The 23,627-nt window shown below is 37.1% G+C and overlaps 2 protein-coding genes and 1 long non-coding RNA gene across 3 annotated transcripts; 2 read left to right on the forward strand and 1 right to left on the reverse strand.

The window, feature by feature from the left end:
- Window positions 1–673: 673 nt before the first annotated feature.
- Window positions 674–9,267, reverse strand: LOC113678301 (store-operated calcium entry-associated regulatory factor). Its single transcript, XM_089187319.1, has 10 exons — window positions 8,624–9,267; window positions 7,963–8,162; window positions 7,750–7,860; window positions 6,714–6,826; window positions 3,486–3,584; window positions 3,136–3,209; window positions 2,772–2,846; window positions 2,428–2,473; window positions 1,618–1,802; window positions 674–1,200 (listed from the first exon to the last, which is right to left on the reverse strand). The coding sequence occupies exons 1-10, from the start codon at window positions 8,694–8,696 to the stop codon at window positions 1,175–1,177; spliced, it is 1,002 nt and encodes a 333-aa protein (XP_089043445.1). The 5' UTR covers window positions 8,697–9,267; the 3' UTR covers window positions 674–1,174.
- Window positions 5,036–6,348, forward strand: LOC149038330 (uncharacterized). Its single transcript, XR_016181076.1, has 2 exons — window positions 5,036–5,806; window positions 5,971–6,348. It is a non-coding gene; the product is annotated as an uncharacterized LOC149038330 (long non-coding RNA).
- A 687-nt stretch (window positions 9,268–9,954) lies between the features above and the next one.
- On the forward strand, window positions 9,955–23,406 carry LOC113678419 (transient receptor potential cation channel subfamily A member 1). Its single transcript, XM_027195306.2, has 30 exons — window positions 9,955–10,056; window positions 11,585–11,850; window positions 12,197–12,287; window positions 12,372–12,547; window positions 12,767–12,877; window positions 13,238–13,337; window positions 13,645–13,742; window positions 13,899–13,946; window positions 14,069–14,205; window positions 14,695–14,743; window positions 14,998–15,186; window positions 15,269–15,355; window positions 15,574–15,659; window positions 15,765–15,923; window positions 16,160–16,274; window positions 16,388–16,557; window positions 16,972–17,056; window positions 17,294–17,350; window positions 17,434–17,511; window positions 18,072–18,142; window positions 18,294–18,426; window positions 18,695–18,787; window positions 19,386–19,561; window positions 20,046–20,106; window positions 20,216–20,281; window positions 20,981–21,157; window positions 21,589–21,657; window positions 22,038–22,148; window positions 22,289–22,404; window positions 22,899–23,406. Exons 1-30 carry the CDS (start codon window positions 10,014–10,016, stop codon window positions 23,020–23,022), a joined length of 3,342 nt encoding a protein of 1,113 aa, XP_027051107.2. The 5' UTR covers window positions 9,955–10,013; the 3' UTR covers window positions 23,023–23,406.
- Window positions 23,407–23,627: the final 221 nt, after the last annotated feature.

Below are 23,627 nucleotides of genomic sequence, written 5' to 3' on the forward strand. Positions count from 1 at the left end.
CAATAAAGAGGATTTGCCGAACAATTATAAATTGGTTAAAGAAAGGGTGATTAGCTGTGTATTCTGTATGAGTTGCAAAGCTACACCTTCTTTTAAGGGCCGAGAAAATCCCCTCTGAATATTGAAACAGTAGAATTTTTTTGAGAAAAGAAAACTCGGCTTAGCTCGTTTTCCTGACAGTTTACGGAAAGCTCATGAACACAATCTTCTGTTTCAATTTCCATGCGTATATTTCACGGCAATAGAGAGGCCTACGGAAGAATTACTTGTTCGTTAGAAAGAGGGTAATTAGCTGTGTATTTAGTATGAGTTCCAAAGGCACGCCTCTTTCTTTTCCCCTCTGAATATTGCAACAATAGAATCTTTGAAAATGAGCTAAAAACCTATGTTTCGCTTGTGCTTCTGACAGTTTGCCAAAGGTTTATTAACAAAATGCTTTTGTTTTGATATTCATGCGTATATATCTCGGCAAATAAGAGGATTTGCGGAAGAATTATTACTTCGTTAGAAAGAGGGTTATAAGGTGTAAATTCTGTATGAGTTTCGAGGCCACACATCTTTTTTTGACTAAGAAGAACAGCACAATCTCTCTTTAAAGTAGAATAATTGGGAACGGAATATTGTTAGGTTTAGTATTTGAGGGGAAAAATCAATAAAAGGGACTCTGTCATTCTTTTAATTTTAGAAAAACTTTTATTTACTAGAAGAAGGCTTCTTAGAGGAAGCCTTTTTACGTTGCTTATGTACGTGACACTTGTTTCAAATTTAGAGTAAAACCAAATTTAGTGTTTAAATAAACAAAATACGACGGATAATTTACCGTTGCTAATAGTAACCTGATAATGGTTTTTAAGGCTCAACTAAGTAGAAAAAGAAGACGTTTTCTTTGCGAGGATGATGGCTATTGTAAACGACTATGAAAATAACCCTAAATCACTAACTATTATATGCAAGTGTTAATATTAGGCCGTAAAAATTAGCTGAACAACGATAGGTTACCTATTGAACTAATCAAACAACTGAAGCCTTCAGACAGAGAAAGCTGGGCTCTAATGTGCAATGCTGACCAATATCTCCCTTCCCCTCCTCGAAAGGTTTCCTGTTACTGTCAGGAAGTGAACAGCCTTTAATATAAGTGTGCATGAGGTATCAACGGTTTTCTTTTAATCAGTTTTTAGCGACGTTTGGTTCCACCGAACCCTGCAAAGGAAATTGACCCCAATAAATTACGGTATTTTTCACACAATATTTATTCTACGTCGTGGTATTGTCAGTGTGACACACCAAAAAGTGGTCGGTCCACCTCTTATGGGTGGCTCACTGACCAATCATATCTTTTAATCCCTACAGAGGATTTCTCCCAGAGAACAGAGCTGAAAATCTTAACAAAGGGAATTCTGTGGTACATTCAGTACAACAGAACAGGACTTACTGTCACGTTACGATGACGAATCCAAAAAAATTTATATTTATGATTACGACTCAGTACTCAATGCATCAAAAAATGTTTGCCACCGCAATTCACAGAAACTCTTTACATTGTCTGTTTCGCGGCAAGTTGCAAGTCAAAATAAATAGTCTGAAACACAGCAGGGGTTTAGTTCAGCTCACGCTCACCTGAGGAGGTCCGAGAGCTTGGAGAGGAGCTTCCTCTGTAATTGTTGCCTGAGGTCCAACCTGAGGAGCGTCCTGAAGACCAGCTGTTGTTGGACCCAAACCAGCCCGATCCTCCACCAAAACCGTACCCAGGTCCTCGCTGATGGTATCTCGGACCATAGTAATCATAGTAAGTATTGCGACGGCTGTTTATGAGAAAAAAAAAATTAGGATGGCGCATTACACCAGTAATCATGGTGACCATAGGAAAGATTGTGACGGTTTGTACAGTAATGATAAAAAAAGTTGTCTATATCATCGTCACTCATAACGTTAATATGATCGCAAACAACAATACTTTTCTAGATGGTGATTTCTATCATCACCGTTCCCATTTGGTCGTCAACTAATCACAACCGTTATCAACACTGTTTCTGTTTTCATTACTGTTATCGTTATCGTTATCTTATCGTTAACGTCACTGTTATCGTTATTGTTACTTTTACCGTTATCGTTATCGTTATCGTTATTCTTATGGTTGGTATTTTGGTTAGATATACAGTACGCTGTCGTTACCGATCTCAGTTGCGTTACCATAAGCGAACGTTTTTTCAAGACAACTAGCAAATGGAAGGAAAATGCAATTACTTCTGGTGCGCTTTCCACGTAAGTCAATCAACTGAAAGGCATCTTTTATCGCATTTCAAGGGTCAAAAGGTTTGTCGCAAGCCCCTAAGGTTATAAAAACTCTCTTTCCGGTTGTTATCTACGTTTAAAAGATGCACATGCTTATTACTCTCTTTATCATTTAAGCGTTTTTTAAGCTCTTACCCTGAGCCTCCAAACAGATATCCCAAAAGTCCCCCGGTGGCAGCACCTACATTGCATCAGCAAATAAGGAAAAATGTTATGATTTATCTTCTCAATCAACTTGAACACCTAATAACAACAATAGGAGCGATACATGTATCCTGATCCACGGACGAGAAAAAGTCTCAGTTCTTGTTGATTTTAACAAAATTTTGAAACTCAAGAATAGCTGGTTCATAAATCACTTTCTTCACCATTTCATGACTGCACCTTGATGAACACTACAAGCTCAGGTCTTAGTTGATAATAGTCCATCAATAAATAAAGGAAACCTGGTTAAGAGGTTTTGAGATGATTGTGATTACCTGACCAAAATCCCGGCCAACCATCAGTTCCTGCTGCATTTCCTGTCCAGCTGTTGGAATGTGTAGTGTGGCCTCCTAATAGCAGCGAAAAAAGCACAGTCTTTTAAGGTGTGGCTGAGGGGGAGGGGGGGGGGAGTACCTGAACCTCCTCTTGTCAAATGTATAAAACCTGACAGTTCACATTTATTTAAGGCTGGTAAACCACTAACTTTGTCCATTATTACTTAAAAAGGTAAAGTCCACTTTGAGAAGTCTTCTTTTCCTTACTTTCTTCTTCTTCTTTTTAATTTTTTTTGTTATTGTTATCATTCAATTACCTTTTTTTTTTTCGTTTTTTTTTGGGGGGGGATGCATAAATTCTTACCTGGTGTATACTCAGGCCGAAATCCAGGAGGTGGGGGACTGGAAAATTGATTATGACTACCAGTTGAATTATTCCTAAAATATTTCCTGTTAAGGAGAACTTTATGAAAAATAGTACTAAAAATGTCCTAAAGAATATTCTATTTAGTTCTTAAGCAAGAAACTGTACAATACCATCACTTCATCATATTAAATAGAAGACCGAGAGAAGAAACTTGTGTGATTACTAGATAGTGAAAACTTTGGGTAATTGAAGGACCACTGGAAAGTGAAAATGTTGGGTGTTATAATACAGATCTCAGCATGTGGCCAATTACACATAACACATTACAAGTAATAAATGTAGGATACTGCTGTGATTGGTTGTATGTAAAACGCTGGTAGATGTAATATACAATCCAGGCAATGACTCCCCAGGTGATGATTGTACTTAGCCAACCTCCAGAATGCCTAGAAGGAAAATTCATCCTCATCATCATCATCATCTTTATTTGCCTTATTTACAAAATACAAAAAATTTATTTACAGCGGTTATAGCTAGAAGGCAAGGAGACCCAGGAAGCCACCAGGCTTATGGCAGAGCCACCTCGCTTACATTAATAAATAAAGTAAAGAAAAAGTGCTGTGAATGTGCGGCTTAAGGCCAATTCAGTGATTATTTAAGTAAAAACTCTTGCATTTTCGTCTTAAAACTAAGAAGGTTTGATGAATGAGTGATTGAAACAGGAAGAGAGTTCCAGATTTTAGGACCTTGATAGAGAATTGTAAATTGCTTGAGATTTGTACGGCACAAATGCATTCGATAATTACTGGCTGTTCTGGTACCATAATTGTGAATTTGGCTTTTTGTTGCAAAAAGATTGAGAAGCAATAGAGGCAATAAGTTATTTCTACAATAAAACATGAATTTGGTGATTTCAAATGTATTGACTTGGAAAATATCTAAAATTCCTAGTTTGGAGAACAGCTCACTTTTGCAAGTAATAAATTCTATTTAAAGTTAGATACATATGTGGACGACCAGGCGCAGTTACAATAGACGATATAGGGATAAATTAAGGTGTAGTACAAAGTGAGTTTGGTGGTAGAGGATAGGAAAAAGTGAGACCTGAATATAATACCTATTGATTTAGCAATTTGTTTACATAGTAGCTGATATGGTGTTTCCAGGTGAGATGATCATCAATATAGACCCTTAGGAATTTAGTTGTGTTAGATTGTTGTAAGGGTTTACCTCCAAAGGAGAGAGAAAAGCTGGAGTTAAATTTCTTCTGTCTGGGTTTAAAAATTACATACTAGTTTTCTTTATATTAACTGAGAGCCTAGCCAAACATCAATATTTTGGAGCTCATCATGATTAAGTATGGATTCTAAACAATTTGGGTTTGAGTGACAATAAAAGATACTGGTGTCATCAGCAAAAAGCAGAGGGTCTGTTAATTTAGACGCATTAGGGAGGTCATTCATGTATAGAATGAACAGTAGAGGGGCTAAAATCGAACCTTGAGGGACACCACACTTGATGGTTTGCATTGGAGAGCAAGCTTGATTGAATTGGAAAAATTGTGAGCAGCAAGAAAAGTAGCTTTTGAACCACTGCAGAGCCATGTCACTGATACTATAGTGCTCCTATTTGGCATAGAAGATTTGATGGTCAAGAGTGTCAAATGCTTTGGAAAGATCTAGGAAAACATCCACCATTGTTTTGTGTTGGTCGATTGCAGAAGCTATTTTTTCCAACTTGTGATTTCTATTGATTTGTGCATAGTTTTCAAGTGGCTTTTTTTTTCATTTTTTTTTAAACAGATAACTGCATGAAAGCAAAACAATGCTACTTAAATTTGTTTACAGCTTACTACATGATAGAAGAACAACTAGTGTTGCATATGTTGTTTACAGACAGACTTGTAGCACAATCATCATGCCCAAATGTGTAACATAGGGTATTTTCATGAAATGTAAAAAGTATGCCAAAAATACTTTTATTTGCTAGATATACTTGCTAATTTACGTTCTAAAAAGAATTAGTGAAGATTTCAATGTTTGTTCGGTTTTTAAAGCTTAATAACTGATTACCCACAATCCTTTGCGGGCGTGGCATTTGACTTTATCACTAGATTTCACTGGCCATAATGGCTGAGTTACAAAAAAAATTTTATTTCAACTATCTCTAGATTTACAAAGAAGCAATTATTTCTTCATTGACATCTACAGGGACTTTGTAAATGTTATTCCTCTTTCTCTTTAGTTCTCCACACACATGCCGGTATGCCGCACAGTGCCAGCCAAAACAAACGCACTTTTTTTACATCAAGTTTGTATGTCATGTTTTCTTGCCTAATCCCTGCAGACATAGAGGAGAGGTTTCATAGGAGACCTTCGATGTTTGTTGCTTGATTTCAACGAGAAAATCAGGCGAAGTTTAGCGTTTTCGAGCGCTATTTGTGCGGATTTCAATGTAGAGCGGGCTTGAAATTTGATCGTTACACATTGATAAACACAAAGCGAGAGTGAATTTAGGTTTCCGATTTAGTTTGCTTTGAATATCTTCGTTTGTATTGTATGTATGGCTGTAAAACTTTGGGGATTTGTAGTCGAACACATGAACTTTGCTTGGGAGTTGTCTCAGCAACCGAGGTGAAGTAAAAGCTGAAATACAGGCCTTTTTGCAGGTAAGTGGTGTTTGATTTTCCGTGTTTAAAAATAAACAATAACATCGTTTCCGAAACCAAAAATCACTTATTTCTTCTTTGCAGTTAGCTCTTTTTAAAAGTTACTTTAGATGAGGGTAAGTAAGTGTTTGAACCTTACTCAGACGAATCAACTTTCTTTGTAGGCGTATATTCAAGACGCTAGACCCGCACATGTACCATGCAAAGCTCTGTTGGATCTGCTGCGTTACACAAGCAAACAACAGCGACTGTCTTCAAGTTTTTTATTCCTGTTCTTTTAAAAACGAACATTTAACGCTGTCTCTTGGCATAAGGTGTATTTGAGCCCTACTCAGTAAATGAGCATAATGGAAGTTTCTAATTGATGTTGTTTTGAGTACGAAATTTACCTTTATTTTCGGGTTTATGCAAATGAGATGTTACGCGTTACATTTATAATTTGGGTATATTTTCCAGTATCTTTAATATTTTTTAATTCTTACATTATTCCAAAAGGCAACACAGTTATTTTTTATTAAACTGCAATCATCAGAGAAGCAAAATGACAAGTTTGAAAACAATCTGTCCATTGCTGATCAAGATATTTTCAAATATTTCTGAACAACCCTGAATGGGCGTGATGATCATGCTACAAGTCACAACACACCAGTACTTGAGTACTTAAAATAATCAACACAAACACAATGGTTCTGTATTTAATTAAAAGTACAATACCAAAAAGAAAGAAATGAATAGCACTTTAGTGTCTTGTAAAATAATACAAACTGTCAAAAAGCCTGGATGAGTTTTTTTTCTTTGCTGGACCAAAACTAAAAAGTCTATATACATGTACTTATTTCATACTATCAAACAGGCCCTAACCTTATGGTCAGCATTTTAATGACTCCACTAGATTTTAACAATGTACCTGGAGCGGTCACTGTGACTGTTGTAGTTGTGGTAAGTATTGTCCTTGTGTCCAGAATGATAATTATTGTGATAATAACTTCCACTACTGACCATGTCAATTGTGTATTCCAACTATAAAATAAATTAATACCTTTAGTAATAGTTTCATATGAATACAAGCAAAAGTAAGAGGAAATAGGAAATATAAACCAAAAATCATTTAAGCTACAACATTGGCTAAATGTTTGAAGTGAATTCTGTAACATAACGGTTTTGCAGTGCAGTTTTGCATAATGCCATCCTGGTCTGCCTTTTTTTTTTAAACCCTCATATAACAGAGTTTTAGCCTGGTTGTCACAGGAGAAAGATGTCATAAATTTGTCATGAAAATGGTACAAATAAAATATAAGCAACTAATATGTTTTTTAGACTCAAGCAATCAAGCAATCAAGCAATCAAGCAATCAAGCAATCAAGCAATCAAGCTAGGAAATTTAGCCCCTTTCCTACTCTTGTTCGACACAGGAAGCTTCTGCCATAGCTGATCCTAACATTAAGACAGACAATTTTCGCATAGGAACCTTGCAAAATCTCCCTTACTAAGTTAGCAAGGAATCAAACTTTCAAATTGGAAAATCTGAGTTTTGAACCTTCACAATGAAATAAATTAATTCCTAAGTCCTATGTCTGTGATCAATGTTCAACATCTTTACTACTTGAGGAACGAGTTCACAAAAATTGACATCTTTCTCACTCTGTCTCCATTTATATTGGATCTTCACTTGGTATTGGGAGTTTTATATCAAATAACTTACCACTGATAATATTTTTTTAAACTTGCACCACACTAACACGTGTATAATGATAAGAAAACAATTATATGGCAAGATAGTCCAAAGAAGCCAATAGGCTTGTGTAACTGATACCCTCGCATGCACAACATAGTTTGGTTAATCATCTGAGTTCATAAAATATTAATTGGTCACTGTAAAGAGTTTTAAATGTCTCTTAAAGTGTTAGCCCTTTGTCAAAACAATACAGCACTAGGGTACATACCCCACAGGAACCTTTTAGAATGTATGGGTCATCAGGATAATCATAACCTTCACAGCTGACTGTAATTTCACCAAACTTATACTGACTGTCCATGTCTGTCTTGCATTCCCACTGCAAAAATGTATCACAGTTTACAAAACTTATATGATATAAGGAAAATTTTTCTTTAAGATAATCTTTATGACTGCAAATTAAATTCCTATCACAATTTACCTGAACATCATAGCCATCAGACCCTTGGTTGTAACACTGAACAACACTTGGAGTAAAAGCTGAACAACCTGCTGAGCCACCAACACACTTTAACTGGGGAACAGGGTGGGTACGACGGGAATTTGTCATTTTTCCAGGATGTAATGTAATGACACTGACATCTGTTAATCTTATCTTGTCTTTATTGCCCCAACCTAAGGCTGTAAAACACACAATGTCATTCAATACCCAAGTAACTGATTTTCTTTAAGATTAGTGTGCAAATTCAGAGTACAGCTCCCTCTACGAAATAAATAGGAATCAGCATTCAGATTTTGCCTACAGAAGAACCCATAATAACCGCACTTGAATTAATAATTTTGGTGAAACCACCAATGTGGCGACAGAGAAATTTTCTGCTGAATTTGAATTCTGAAATCAAGAAGTAAATTTTTATTACTTTTTTTTCTTTACTAAGCTCGACAAAGACATTGTTCAAAATAATAATATACTGAGACTGGGCCAACAACTTGCAAGAAGGAACAAGGCGCCTTGTGGCAGGTGCAAATTACCATTTATATTTTCTCGTCTACCATTGCAATTTAAAACGTGATCCGCAAGATCTGCAAGCTCATGAGCTACTCTTAAAGGCAACAAAGAAATCATTGTTCACGTTTCTTACCTCCACTAATTAAGACACTACCGACCAGCACAATAAATATCCATAATATTGTACAATTCTTAAAGGCTTCCATCCCTCTTATGGAAGTACGTTACAACGCCAAAAATGCTTCCAAATCAGTTTTCAGCAAAACACCTATTTACTTCGTTTTCGAACGTGAGACCATTGGTTGTTGAAACGGTAAATGACAAGACCGAAATATACGCCGGATATCTACATATACCGAAGGAGACGTATCAAAATAACATTGGTTAGAATTATTCTTATTTCCTACGACAACGAACTTGCATCATCCTACCCTAGCTGCTCGGAAGGGAAATTTGAGATAGACTGGCACTAGCTGACCAGGACTCATTCCTCCCGCAGGCTGTTTAGAAGTAAACAGCTGTTTATGACTGGTGTGATGCCAGCTCATTTTTTCAGCGTTTCTCGGAAGAGATTATCTTGCTTCGCCAACATCGTCCCCATGTGTGGCTTGAACTTATTTGCCATTCTTACCAAACAATCATTGCGTTAATACAGCCACATCAGACAAGCACTGATATCGTTGTTGTTGTTTTAACGAGAAACCAATTCCATTTAGGTTAAATTTACAAGCCTTCCATTTACATGGCTTCCTTCTTCGTCTGAAGATTTCCCGCTGCCTAGAATCAGCAAAAGTTTACGAAAACTTGAAAACTGGGGTAAACAGAGCTCATTTATCATTTACTGAGCCAATTAAAATGGCGATGCTCACGAAACTTCAATAACAACCAGAACATCTGTGTGTTTAACAAAAATTTCTGGCTCTAATAATGAAAAATAACAATTAATTATCTATGTAACTCTTGTTACTTTTCGCTACTGCACACATTATTGAAAACTAAGTCATTTCTGAAGGAATTATTAGCCGTCCTCTGGTAAGGTTGGTTTACAGCTTTAAGAGGAGGTGATACATCATGGCTCACTTTGCCAGCCGCTCGTGAAAATACAGAATTGTAGCTGTATATTTATTTCAAGTTTATTTCCAGCCCCGTTCCTAATGTTAGTTTTGGAAGGTGCCTACATGCACAGACAGAAAGCATTTATGTGAACATATGAGCACTATTTTTTTATTTTAAAACATTTGTGTTAAACATGCAGAGACGTAATTTCATATCACATAGAAATTATGCGCGAATATAAACAACACAACTTCTCTGATAGATGTGAAAAATAAATTTACCTTAAAGCTTTCTAAAATCACCAACATGTCTAACAGCCTCGTGAGGGATTCGTTCGTTGATAATCAAATTAGGGGAATACGTCAAAATGACAGCTAGAAATTCTATCTATTTAAAACATATGGCTCAGGCCTGACTAGATCACTCGTATGACTTCCGTTGTTCCATTTAGCAGCAACTGATAGAGGATGAGCTTCAGCTTTGAGGCATTGCGGGGCCTCTTATCAAAAGGTTTGTTGCATAAAAAGGTTTTTTTCAATTATTGCTTATTCACACCAGAAACCAAAATGTCTCTTGTTAACCTCACCAAGTTTTAACTATTAATGCTTAGCTGTAAGCCTGAATGCTTTAGACACAATTTTTCACAACTTTTTCTCTGTGGGATTACCTAAGGTACGGAAATAATGACAATCTTTTGACAACGTAAATTCATCAATGGTTTGCAGGATACCCTTAAGTCGGGATACTAAAATCTAAAAAAATGAAAGGAAAAAAAACTAGTGGGAGGCCTACCTCCTCACAACATTTTTTATCGAAATTAATAGGGAAATAGAAATTTACACTTCATGATATTTTTTCATAAATGTATAAATTGGCTTCTGTAGATTCATGTCCAGTTGTGGAAAAAAATAAACACCGATGAAAAATATGATTTCATGAGCGAGCGATAAGCTGGCGAGTGATTCCCCTTTTAGCAAGTGAATTAGTTCCGTTTTAATGTGTTAACCAAAGACGGAGGGATAATGCCTCTAATGAGCCTGAATGTTAATAGAAATGACCCTTTTTATTTCTCTTTATGCTCCTTGTAAATGGAAAATTGTTATTCTTTAGTCACAAAACCCATAACATACAAACAGAATAACTGTAGATATAGAGATTTCACGTTGAAAAAATTGAGTTGAACTCTTACAATCTCATCGTTACTTACCATTTTAATAAATCTTTCATTTTCACATACAGTTTTAAGGTTCAACATCGAGAGAGTTTCATTTCATTTTATTTTTCAATAAAGATAGGTAAAGGCATATTAACCTCTTATTCATGTTTCTCAAAACAGGTGGAGATGAGTTGATGTTTACAAAATCAAAAACGAGAGCCATCGGTTTCAAAAGAACCATCAAACACAAGACTTGATAAATAGAATATTGCCTAAGTATTCAGTGAAACCTTACCAAAATTCAAATGATCAAATTCTAGTTTCTGGTGTTCTGCTTTACGATAAAATGTTCTCTTTTTTAATGAGAGATTGTACGAGCCGATCGAAATAGCAAATCGTTTTGTTTTTAGTCTTTGTAAACAGGCTCACCATTCATGCAAGCTGATCAAACTCATTTTACGCTGATTAAACTCATTTTAAGCTGATTAAAACATGACGTTAATGTTCCTTTAATTTGACCGCCGAGCCGCTCTTTTTTAGTTCGTGAGGTTAAAATACAGTTGATTAGCAGCAAAATGTGCTACTTCATATGCTAATACATCTCCTAGATAAATTGGCTTGCATTCTATAAACTTCTGAAGCGTTCTATCTCATTTAACTACACGTAAACCAGGAGCTGTTAACAATAGAACATATGCCATCTATGTAATAGTGTAGTTTGATCGTCCGGGTGAGTGTAGTCCTGAGAAGGACTATTGTCGGTAGTGGTGACTGACGTTTTCGACAACCTGACTTCCGCTCAGGTTGTCGAAACAACCCCCGGGTTCAAACCATTTAAAAGCCATCAAATTAGCTATTCGTAATTTCCCTCTTAATTTGAAGATAAACCCAAAGAGGCAAAACAGAAATATGAATTGACGAGGAATTCAGATGTTCAAAGGCATGAAAGTGGGTTAGAGAGCCCATCATTTCCAAGATGGCGTATGACGTTTATGTCGTCAGAAGAAGGATCATTGGAGTTAGATCACGAATTCTTTGGGAGCACCTTCTCAATGTCGGAAAGCTTGAATCTGGACGCAGCACGCCTGCCTGTCTCAAAAACTATAACCCACCGACCATCCAGTCTAGGAGACACCTATCGCAGGATCGTAAGTTTACGAATCTTCTTTACTTTAAAAAAGAATTCTCTTTCCTTAGCTTGTAGACACGATAATGCAGTAGTAATGCAGTAGTAATGCAGTAGTAATGCAGTAGTAATGCAGTTCCTATCTACACCTAAGAAGCCTAAATAAATGTTGACATGACGGAAAAATCACCTTCACAGGCTGAAATAAGCTTTGGCGAGAGTGAACCACTTGCTTCGTAAGATTAAATCACGAGCATCCACCGCTCTTTTTGTTTCTAAAAACCGAAGATTTGCAAGTTTTTTTTTACATGCTAAACTCCATGGAATACCCTTGAGGCCTCATTTGAGCAACTTCAATCTTATTTCAGCACCGAAATTTTACAGTCGGCAAGTCAATACACTTAGCAGCTCTCGCTGGAGATCTCAGAGAAGTCCAGCGATTGATCAACAATGGCGTTGGTAAGATTTCAGCTTGACTGTTGTACTATGTAGGTGGTGGTGAATAAGTGAAGCATTTGCTTATCCGATTTATTAACTCCTCAGATATCCATAAGCCAGATCACCTTGGTAACACTCCCCTGATGTGCGGGGTACTGGCTGGTAGCCTCGCTGTCGTAGAGCTGCTGATCCAGATGGGAGCTGAAGCTAAAAGAGAAGACAACATGGGGAACACAACACTGCACTCCGCCATACAAACTGGCAACGAAGACATAGTGAAGGTTTGCCTAAGGTCCTTTCGCAGCTATGAGAGTCACTTACATTTTATTCATTTTATTACCCAGTCAAGAGCTTCAAACGTTCTTTACCTGGGAACAAGATGGTGAAAAAAGATATTCATGCTTTGTTTGACAATTTTTATCCTTGTATCTGCTGTGCAACCAGCACAGAGCTTTGCGGTTTCATTAATGTACTAACAGTTGTTTTTTGTTCCTCCTCAGTTGTTGCTTAATTCCGGTTCCCAAGCTGATGTAAATAAAATTGGCAGTGGTGGTCTTTCTACGTTACAGCTTGCAGCTCAGTCAGATCACGCAAAGTTGTGCAAACTACTTGTGAGTAAAAAGTTCAATGATGACATCTAACCGTTGACCTACATTAAGACTAGGCTGAGGTTACTGATGACCAGGAGAAATAAGCCAACCTATGGCGTGCATCGAACCTAAGACCAAACTAAAATTTATGTCAATAGCCAATAAGAACACAGGAAAATAATTCAAGACGAGAATTTAAAGAACCTTAGAAATTCAAAGGCCCAATGAACAACTTGCCTTATGCCAGTGCTCACCAATGTTCTCAACAGATCAAGTTATTATAGGTCATCTGGTTGATTGAAAAAGGTGCCTAAGAGCATGCAATGAAGATAAATAATAATGTAATAATAAAGATATAACTCGTGTGTTTTATCTTTCCAGGCTGATTATGGAGCCCAGCTGGATTGTAACCATGGTAACGCTCTAACACTTGCTGTGTTGAAAGGCTCCAAGGATGCTGCTGCTTGCCTCTTTGATCTCAGTAAGAACATCAGTTGTTCATGCCACGTTCTTTCTCCTATTATTTTAAATGCGCTTTTGAAATCTAGACCAAACTCTTCAGTAATTATTCTTAATAGCGCCATTCTTACAGTCGGCGCCTAAACGTCACGAAAAACACTCGTCATTCCTCTGAAGGTAAATTGATATAGCACTGCGAAGTTTGATCGTAGTCTGTGTGAATCTGTCAGCATATAATTAAGGTGCGGTCTCAGCAGGCTGTTTAATCAAATTAATGGCCACAGAAGCTAAAATCAGAGTAACAAGAGAGTTTTGTTTGTCTTATACAGTTGTTGAACGTAACATGAAAATGGACTCGTTTATCTACGATGTGGATGACAGCGGAAACAGTCTTCTCCATCTTGCAGTAGAAAGCTCGGTTTTCCAGGTATGCATTATTTCCACAACTCGAGAAACGAATAAGATAGTTAAGAACTAAGTTATTACTTAAGTAGTACATAAGTGATCAACAATGGACTACATGTAGCATCCTATCTGGGAGGTGTAAAAATTCTTGTGAACTGACGAGTAAACTGATTATTAGTCTGTAGATTTGTGTCTTTCATACGGAGCTAAAATGGTCGTGACAAGGGTAAGTGATTTCTCAATAAGACGTTCATTTGCATTCCATAAGTGATTTCACGTTAAATTTAAGCACTGGCACTAACTATGAAATTCATATCCCCTCTAAATTTTATAAATGACGTATTTCAGAGTAAAGATGGCAGTACACCGTTTCATTGCGCATGTGCGTTAGGGAACCTTGATGTGGTGAAACGTTTTTATGAACAAGACAAGGAGGCTTTGGGCTGTATTCCCAAAGATAATCAAGGAATGTCTCCACTGCACAGGTCAGTTTTCTATGTTCGGCAAATATTCCCCATAATGAAATTATTTTAAATATAAAAATGTAAACCCAGTTAAATACAGTTAGAGGCAAGGGTGCTGGACTTCACTTAATTTGCTGAGTGTGTTCGATTCCTCACCGGGTGATCACAACGTGTTCAATATAAGAAGAGAGGATTAATATTTGTTAAACTTCGTCGGTATATATGTGGAAACCAAAGAGACATTTAGCAAACTTGCTGTAAATAAGTATCTGCCCATGAAAAGACTTCTAAAAGTTTTTCACTGTGTAAACTTTGTAAGTTGTGAGTGTCTCGGTTCGTGAGAATAACCATACTTAAGAAATTACTTCACAAAACAAGCTCAAATACTTAGGTTATTGAATGCAAGATTTTAACTGATAAGAGAAACTGGCACAGGTATGCTACTAATATGAAATACATATTCTGTGGTTTGGTGAAATGACAACAATTAGTTTCTGATTACTCTTTTAGGGCTGCTGGAAATAATCACGCGAAAGTTGTAAAGTTTCTGCTAGAAAAGGTATCTTTTCAGAACTTTGCTATCTTTTCGGTCGGCAAATTGTTAGTCTCTTGAGTCAGTCCGTCTGTTGGTCCGTGGGTCGTTCAGTCCTGTCCATAAACCGCCATGCTCTTTTCCATTAGTCCATAAATTTCTGTCTTTCAGTGGCGTCTCAACGTCTCCATGTATTTAAAACTCTTGCGATTGGTACCAACGAGAAGAGAGAGTACTGTACTAAAAATGTGTCCAATGTTTTTCCATACACGGAATTTTAGGATTTTCCAGTAAATCCCCGAGATGCTAAATGCAGGACACCCTTGTTGTTGGCTTCGGCTGTGGGTGGACTGGAATCTGTCAAAGTTTTGCTGGAATTTTCTGCTGACGTCACTGTAAAGGATTTTAATCTTCGGTCGGTGTTACACCTCGCCATCGGTCACAACATGACACTGGAGGCTCTCTTGAAGGTCAATATCATCGTCTGAATCATATCTCAAGAGAAATATGCTCGTATTGGCACGTAATTAAGCTGAGCTATTCTTTTGACAGGTGCCTATCTCAAAACAGCTTATAAAAGAGAAAGATGTCCATGGATTTGCTCCAATTCATTATGCAGTTCAGAGTGGAAGCCTACAGGTATTAAATGGTTTTTCCTTGATGGGAATATTTTTTTTATTCGCTTCCACCAGTTTTTAGGCCCTCTCTTGAGCTATGAAGTCATTCATTTTGTCATGTAAGTTTAGGGAAAACGTGCATGGATAAGGAAATTTTCAGACACAAACCTAGAGCAGCGGTAACACATTTGGTTAATGAGTAGATCACGTGAAATAACATAGAACTCTGTTTCTATGCAGGATGTCTCTTCACTTATTTCCTACGACATGGTTGTAACAGAGGTCGTATCTGACTCGCTGGATACAGCACTGCACCTGGCTGCAAGGTAAATAATTTTCGAATGTCTGTGTTGGGCAGTTGAGTGATAAGAGAAATTATTGAAGTCTTGAAAATTCGTTGTGAGTACTTTAGCTATTCCAATTTTTTTAAGGCATGGATTTTCTGACATTACCGGAAAGTTGTTAGAAAACAGAAACGAACGCTTCATCAATGCTGAAAACAACCAGAAGAGAACCGCTTTACATCTGGCCTGCATGGAAGGACATCATGCTGCTACTGCTGTCCTAGTAACAGACTCTGCAATACAAAGGTGGGAAACTGGGTCCAAGAAAGAAGTTTTTTCCTCGTTGTATATAGTTTTGCCACAAAATGTAAGATGAGGTGTTTTCTTTTGGTCCATATCTGTCTCCTGCTTCCCAACCTTGCCAAGGGACTTAAGGACTTGTGCGACTATCAGAATGACCAGAACATTTAACATGTTTGAAAAAGGATTGAAATACACCTTAGAAGAAAAAATTAATTTTAGTTTTATGTTTCGTATGACAGGGACATCAACCAACGCTCGCCACTACACCTGGCTGCTACACAAGGCTCACTAAAATGCGTTGAGCTCGTGATAAAGTTTCACCCAGATTGTCTTAACTCCTGGGACCGAAATGAGGTATAGTGAAATTTGTCACAGAAGCAATTCCGCTTATCAAGTACATAAGCTATTTATCTAAAATCACAAAGTTATGTTTCGTAATTGGCCTTTCCTTGAATTCACTCTCACAGAATACAGCTATACATCTAGCCGCTATAGCCGGGCATGCGCACATAGTGCAGTACCTGATGTCCTTTGAAGAGCTGCTCTTTATGAGTAACGCGCGAGATAAGAACGCTCTAGACCTCGCTATTGATCACGGCAGAGAGAATGTCGCCATGGTGATGATAGAGCATAAGAGGTAATGTCACGTTGAGTTGTCGCCACGTCATATCATGTCACGCTTTGTCACGTCATGTCATTCCACGGCACGACTTCTCATAAAAGTCATTCTATGTTATATCATGCCAGGTGAGTGTCTGTCTAGTAACATCATCTCATAACAAGTCAAGTCGTGTTATTTGATTGTATCACATCATGTCATTCCATGGCACGACTTCTCACAACAAGTTATTCTTCATCATATCATATCACGTGAGAGTCTTTCTAGTAACGTCATCTCACAACAAATTGACATATTATTTCTAGCCTATTCTTTGCGCGTTAGTGCATTTGTCTGTTGATTTTGCCAGTTTTGTTCCAGTAATATCATTGTTACTTGTTTTATCCACATCTCTTTTTACGTTATTATCAAGCTTTCATATTTGCGCTGCAGATGGAAGGAAGCTCTTCATTCCACCATAAGTGACAGACAGTCTCAAATAGAATCACTGGTACAGAGAATGCCCAGAGTAGTGGAGGTTCGTCTTAAACGAATATAGTAATGGTCCGCTATTGTATTTCCTCAATCTGTTTCTATCACAAGTGAATAAGCGGGTGTTTTAGTTTCAATTAACATCGAATTTGGATTTTTCCCAAAAGAATTATCTAAATCAAAGATGAAAATTGACCTTGTACAAATGAAGTCGCTTTAACTGACAACAGAACCTCTTGATTGAACATGTCGACAACCAATGCTGACTTATCTTTGTACCCAGCGTCTTTTAGATCATTGCATCGTGGAAGAAGGCCAGGTTACAGATTACAATTACAAGGTAAGGGTGGTGAAAGTTCACTATGAACCATCGCTGTTTAATTATAAATGTATTTTAAAAAAATTGTGTCGTCTCTTTCTCAGGTAACTTATGACTTGAGATTAATCCAAGGAATGGATGCTAATGGGGATAAAACAAAACATTCCCTGAACCACTTGCGGGTGAGGAGATTAATTTGCGATGTTCCAATACATTAATTCTGGCTTATACTGTCGTCTCTAAATCAATAATTATCCGGGAAAATCTCTCTGGGCTCCCACGAAATAAATCTATCTACAAAACTGAGGAATCCATAATTTTCTTTCGATGATGAAACTATCTCTCGCAAGGAAATCCTTAACGAGACTTGGACTATTTGAAGGATTTCAGGTTTGTTGTGACAATCTCAGCAAATACTTTGTGGTTCTACTGGAGAAATAGAAAGTTTGCCTCAGTCTTTGATAATCCTATGTGTCTTTGATTTCCCTTTCATCACAACATAGTGTTAACATTCAGAACAAAAAACAAAGAAAGAAAACAAGTACTGGACGATGAAAGCTGTCAATTTATTCACTAATACTGTTGAGTTAATAAAAAAATATTTTTAGCTCCGTGCGTCTTAAAAGGAAATCGAAAGACAAGAGTTTTCAAAGACGGTTGTATCTTCATTACCTTTTATAATAGACGCAAAAACATTAAAAGGTAAGTCTGACAGTAACTTGCTGATGTTTATTTTTTTCAGACGATGGTGAAATACAAGAGAGAGAAATGCATCGGTCATCCGGTTTGTTACAGTTTAATGAGCCTGAAGTGGTGAGAATAACTCAAAATATTTGTGCCATCTTGTATGTTAATTAAACGACTGAGAACAAAATTGTTACATGTTTTGATAAGTGCCATAAATTTGTTGTTTAACGACTTATATAAACAATGAATTAATTGCATATCTACGTATTTTTTGCAGGAAGAAGTTTGGTTGGGTCACGTTCATGTTGAATTTCTTCATGTTTTTTTTGTTCTTACTTGTACTGACATATTTCGCGGTAAAAAGTAAAGCTGAATGGATCAACAAATGTGATTCAGAATGCAAAAATCAGGTGATCAAGCTTTGTGGTCACTGTTTCCAGAGTTATTTTGATTTAAAGTTTCAAATAGTTGCGTTAACTCTCAACCTAAAAGGTTTCAACAGTGAAAGCAAATTTTAAAGCAATGTTATTAGGTTGTTTTAAACACACAGAAAGCTTGACATGCTACACCATACAGTAGCACTTTTAGTGTGGTTAAAAGTAGTAACATAACATAATTCGCGTTTGCCTGGGACTGAATAAAGAGCCCTGCTGGCCAATAACCTTTTTCTTTTTTTAGAGCGGAAGAAATGACACGTATTTTGCTTTGACCGTTTTGATGGCGTTTAACATGTTCTCCATAATCAAAGAGCTCCTGCAGTTGTACAGGCTGGTGAGATAAGTAATCCACATGAAAGCTGTTCTCAATCAGTCAATCAACCAGCCAGTCAGTCAGTCAACCAGTCACTCAATCAGGCAGAAAGTCAGTCAGCCAGTCAGTCAATCAGGCGGTCAGTAAGTCAACCAGTCAGTTAACCAGCCAATCAGTCAATCAGCCGGTCAGTCAATCAGCAGTCATTCAACCAGCCAGTCGGCCAATCAGCGAGTCAATCTATCAGTCAGTCAGTCAGTCAGTTAATTAATCAGTCAATCAGTCTCCCAGTCAGCCAGTCAATCAGTAAGTCATTTAGTCAATCAATTAGTCAGTCAGTCAGTTAGTTAGTCAGTCAGCCGGCCAGTCAGTCAATCAGTCACTTAATCAGTCAATCAGGCAGTTAATCACTTAATCAGTCAATCAGTCAATCAGTCAATCAGTCAGTCGGTTACTCAGTTAGTCATTTAGCCATTGAGCCTCGCAGTGACTCATGTAATCTATGAGTAAAATCACAATACCGCCACAATACACTTTATTTTTGTCGGCTGAAGCAGCTTGAAGAGTGGCGAACATTAGTGAATAAATGTTCCGTTTTTTCTCATTATTCCCTAACTAGCGACTGAAATATTTCTGGGATGCATCCAGCTACATGGATTGGTCTATAAACCTGTTAGCCTTGGTTTACCTGATTTCCAAGAATCCTGGCTGTTTGTGTAAGACGCCTCTTCAGATGCATGCAGTAGCATTGGGTCTGTTTCTTGGTTGGCTCAACTTGGTGCTCTACCTCCGTAGGTCAGCGGTAGTATTTATAATAGATTGCTTATCTGGCAAAAGATAGGAGAAGATCGTGTGTAGTGCATGAAGATCGTCAAAACTGAGCCAGTTTTTGTTTGTTTTCGCAATTAACGATCAGACACTGATTGGCTTTTTGACACAAGACGTAAAGGGTGAACAAAGCAAACTGAAATAACGTAGTAAACCTTGTCAGAAATGTTCATATCCCTTAATCGTATCAGTGACATCAATCATCTTGTATTAGGACCTGGAAGGTCTGAGGAGGCTCAAAAGCTGTTTATTGGGACAAGGGGTTCTCTAATGGAGACAATTCAATAGACCTTACACACCCAGCCGTTTGCTGATCTTTAAAAAAAAAAATAATTGGACCACAAATATTCCATATGTAGATATTTTATTGAGATTAAAAGTAAGGTGAGAAAACAGTCAACTAAACAATATTAACGAATATTTTCCATGTTATTTTCTTTTTTCCTTTCAGACTGTCAACGTATGGTAGGTTTGTGGTTATGCTGATGACTATGATACAAACGTTACTCAAGGTAAACTGCAAAGTAGCGATTTTGGATTGAGGAATGTTACCTCTCATCAGCAATTTTAAGTCCAATTTGTAAAGTGATTTCTTAATATATTCCCTTTCTTTTTTTTTAGGTCATCATTCTTTTTATTCTCTTTATTTTGGCGTTCGGAATTTCATTCTACATTCTCATGGGCAATGTACGTATATTTTAGTTCTTTTCTTTTCACTACTCACTGCCTCGGCATTTTTATTTCAGGGTAAATTATTGAAAAAAGACAGGTACTGAGAATTCAAATGTAGAGGTTTTTATTACGTTTGTTCTAAGGGTCCTAATAGACACAAATCCTTAACTTCAAACCTTATAACTGCAAAGCTGTCGAAAACAGTCACCTAATAGCCGGCTTTTGAGGAGAAATCAAGCTACAAAACCATTTAATTTAAAATTAATACTTTCAAAGGAAACAATAAAAACTTACATAGGCAGCATTAGTCTTTGACTTATCTTGAAGAGCGAACTACTGGAAGATTTTGACTCGACTTACGTTGACATGCATTTATTGCGAACTTAGAAACTCAGTCGTTTCGACCATGTATACGGAAACTAAAGAATCTTAAAAAGATTCATTGAATGTTCATTATTACCCGTATTAACAAAATCAAGACGACCACAATTGGACGTGCAAACTATTTGCGAGCGTCACGAGTTTGTTTGTTTGTTTGTTAGTTTGTTTTTGTTTTTTTTTTTTAACCAGGTTTACCTCCAGTCAATTCTTATAAGTAGCTTTCCATAAGCTATTAAGCCACACTATATCATTCTGGCTCATTAGTAAATATGTCTCCATCAAGTCATTATTTTCCTACCCGACTAATTTTCCTTATTCTTAATTTGTTTCCAGAATCAGAATTTATTTGGATCTCTTCCCAAATCGCTGATGAAGACTTTTATTATGACGCTTGGAGAGTTGAACTTTGAAGCTACCTACATCAACAAAGATGTCGACGTTCCATTCCTTAACTTTGGAATATTTATTCTTTTCGCGCTCGTTATGCCAATCATTCTGATGAACATGTTGGTATGGAACGGCAAACTTGTGTCCATGTTGTTCCTTAAAGTTTATACGACAGTACACGTATCAAGTTTAAAATTCTCTATACATTTTAAAAATAGACGAATAGGGTCCTTCCTTTCAGATAACATTTAACAGGTCATGCACCCATTTTTAGAAAAAGGAAGTGTGAAATGAATCAGCTAAACATGTGAATTTAGTTACCCTACCTTTAAAATGCCTTCCGTGCAAACATACACCACAACTCACTGTTTTTCTGATGAAAGCTTTTTGCGAAGTACTTAGGTTGTGACAAATACACATAGATATATGAATAAACACATAGCCTTCGCAGAGAATGAGCGGAAAATGTTCCATTATAAGACCACATAAATCTTGCAATAACGGATCCATGTATTGTGAACCTGTTACGAGTGAGAAATTCAAACTCTCTCCAGATTGGTCTTGCTGTGGGTGACATTGACAACATTCAGAAGAATGCTGTTATGGATCGTTACAGAGTTCAGGTACAAACTGTCTTGGTTCTTTTTTTATTTGTAATTAAGTGACAGACACAAATTCGTGATTTACTGAACAGATCAAAGGATGAAGAAATTAGTTTGGAAACGAAAGCCGATTTGAGTTCTGCTGTCGAAATAAAGCCTTTTGAATGATTGTGTTCGACCACAGAAGAAAAGGAAGTTTTAAATCTAGCTATGGAGGATATCAAGAAATCGAGGGCTTCAGGAATCGAAAGTAATTATGATACTCAGTGTTACCTTTAATTTTGCGAGTTATCAGTCTCAAAGATCGAAATCCAGGTGGGATCGTAACATTATATTTTCTTGAAAATTATCTAATCATGATATAACTCAGCCATGAACTATAAAAATTGTCTTAATTTCAGGTCGCACTTCTTCTAGAGCTGGAAGAATCTCTTCCTAAATGGCTGTTACGCCGTCTGACCGTGAAAGAACACGCTGAGTATCCAAACCACCTAAAGACAATCTGGACAAAGGTGATAATGGCAATGTTCATTACCAGACTTGGAAGGCTATCGCTTTCAGATTATTAATCAATATCGTAACTTATTAATTAGTTTAAGGAATTAAGGTATTTGTTTCAATGTCATAAGGATAGACTTGATGTTATTTTTAGATGTGGATGCTCTTCTGTGATTTGGGTCGAGTCCAGGGAAATGAATATGACCAGGGTAACCACGTGTCTGTGACTTTATCTCAGCTGAAAGATAAAGTTGATGAACAAGAAATCAGGTATGGTCAGTCTGTGGCTTTATTTCAGCTAGATGGTTAAGTTGGTGAACAAGGAACTAGGTTTGGTCGGTCTCTGGCCTTATGTGACTGAAAACATCAGGGATACCTTTTTTGTTCTTACCGCGTTTGACGTCATCTGTGATCTATTACTGAAAAGACCTGCAGCAACACGGAGTTTATTCGCTAAACTGAAACCACGTAAATGTAATCCTCGAACAATTTATCTCGAAGGCAAGCTTCTGTAATCATGGTTTATTTACCAAAAACTGATGTACCCAACTTAAGCCTAAAGAAAGAATTCAGAATAAATAATTTTGCTTAGTTTAAACTGAAGTAAAATATAATTTACGTCGATGTGTTGTGTTTGTAAGTTACCGGCTTTATTCATGTCTTCCTTTCTCCTCTAATTCATTCATACATTTACTGCCTTATTCAATTTTGTTCATTCATGCATTTATCTTTTAATGTGTATCTTGTCTATTAATTTCATTAAGATCAAAAGAGATGGAAAGAATTCTACATGAACATTTACAAGTTCTGAATGAGATGAACCGTCGGCTGAGAGGAAGCGAAGAAGGGACTGGGCGAAGAATCATGAACTGGTTCGGACTCCGGTGAATAATCACGGACTTGGCTGACGTTGCTGTCGAAAGGGTTAAGAGACAGACTTAAAGAGTTGCTACGACTTTTATTAAGAGAGATTAACATGAATTGGACCAACCGCTGCTCGGCAGTTATATAAAAAGTCTGATTTAGTTTTCAGTCACGATTTACCGCGTAAAACGTCCGCTATTACCAGGTTATTGCAGTTTGATTTGCACTTGATTTGCATCAAGAAGCTGAATCAATGAGTTTATAGTGACGTCATCAGCTCAAAAGGTTAATTTTCCAGTCTCTCTCTCTTTTTTTTGCTACTGATCAGATTATGAAATGGTACTCGACGGAATAAGTTGATTGGTTCTATGGGTGTTTTCAACTCCCTTTATTTTCTTGTAGAGGTGGGGGGAAGGGGGAAGGAGGGTGGGATGGGGCAGAAAGTGCCTCAAATTCTTTAGGAATTATTGTTAAAATATAAGGTATAATTAAAATACGGCACAAGAAAGGGCCATTTAGGATGAAGCACAGACATGTACCTCTTGCTATCGAGCTCAATACCGAATGTAGAGGATTCATAAACATAAAAGAAATCAAGCTGATGGAATTGAGCCAGAAGCTCCTGCGAA

The sequence above is a fragment of the Pocillopora damicornis genome, chromosome 11 (genome assembly GCF_964200805.1).
Source record: "Pocillopora damicornis chromosome 11, jaPocDami1.2, whole genome shotgun sequence".
Classification (NCBI taxonomy): domain Eukaryota; kingdom Metazoa; phylum Cnidaria; class Anthozoa; order Scleractinia; family Pocilloporidae; genus Pocillopora; species Pocillopora damicornis.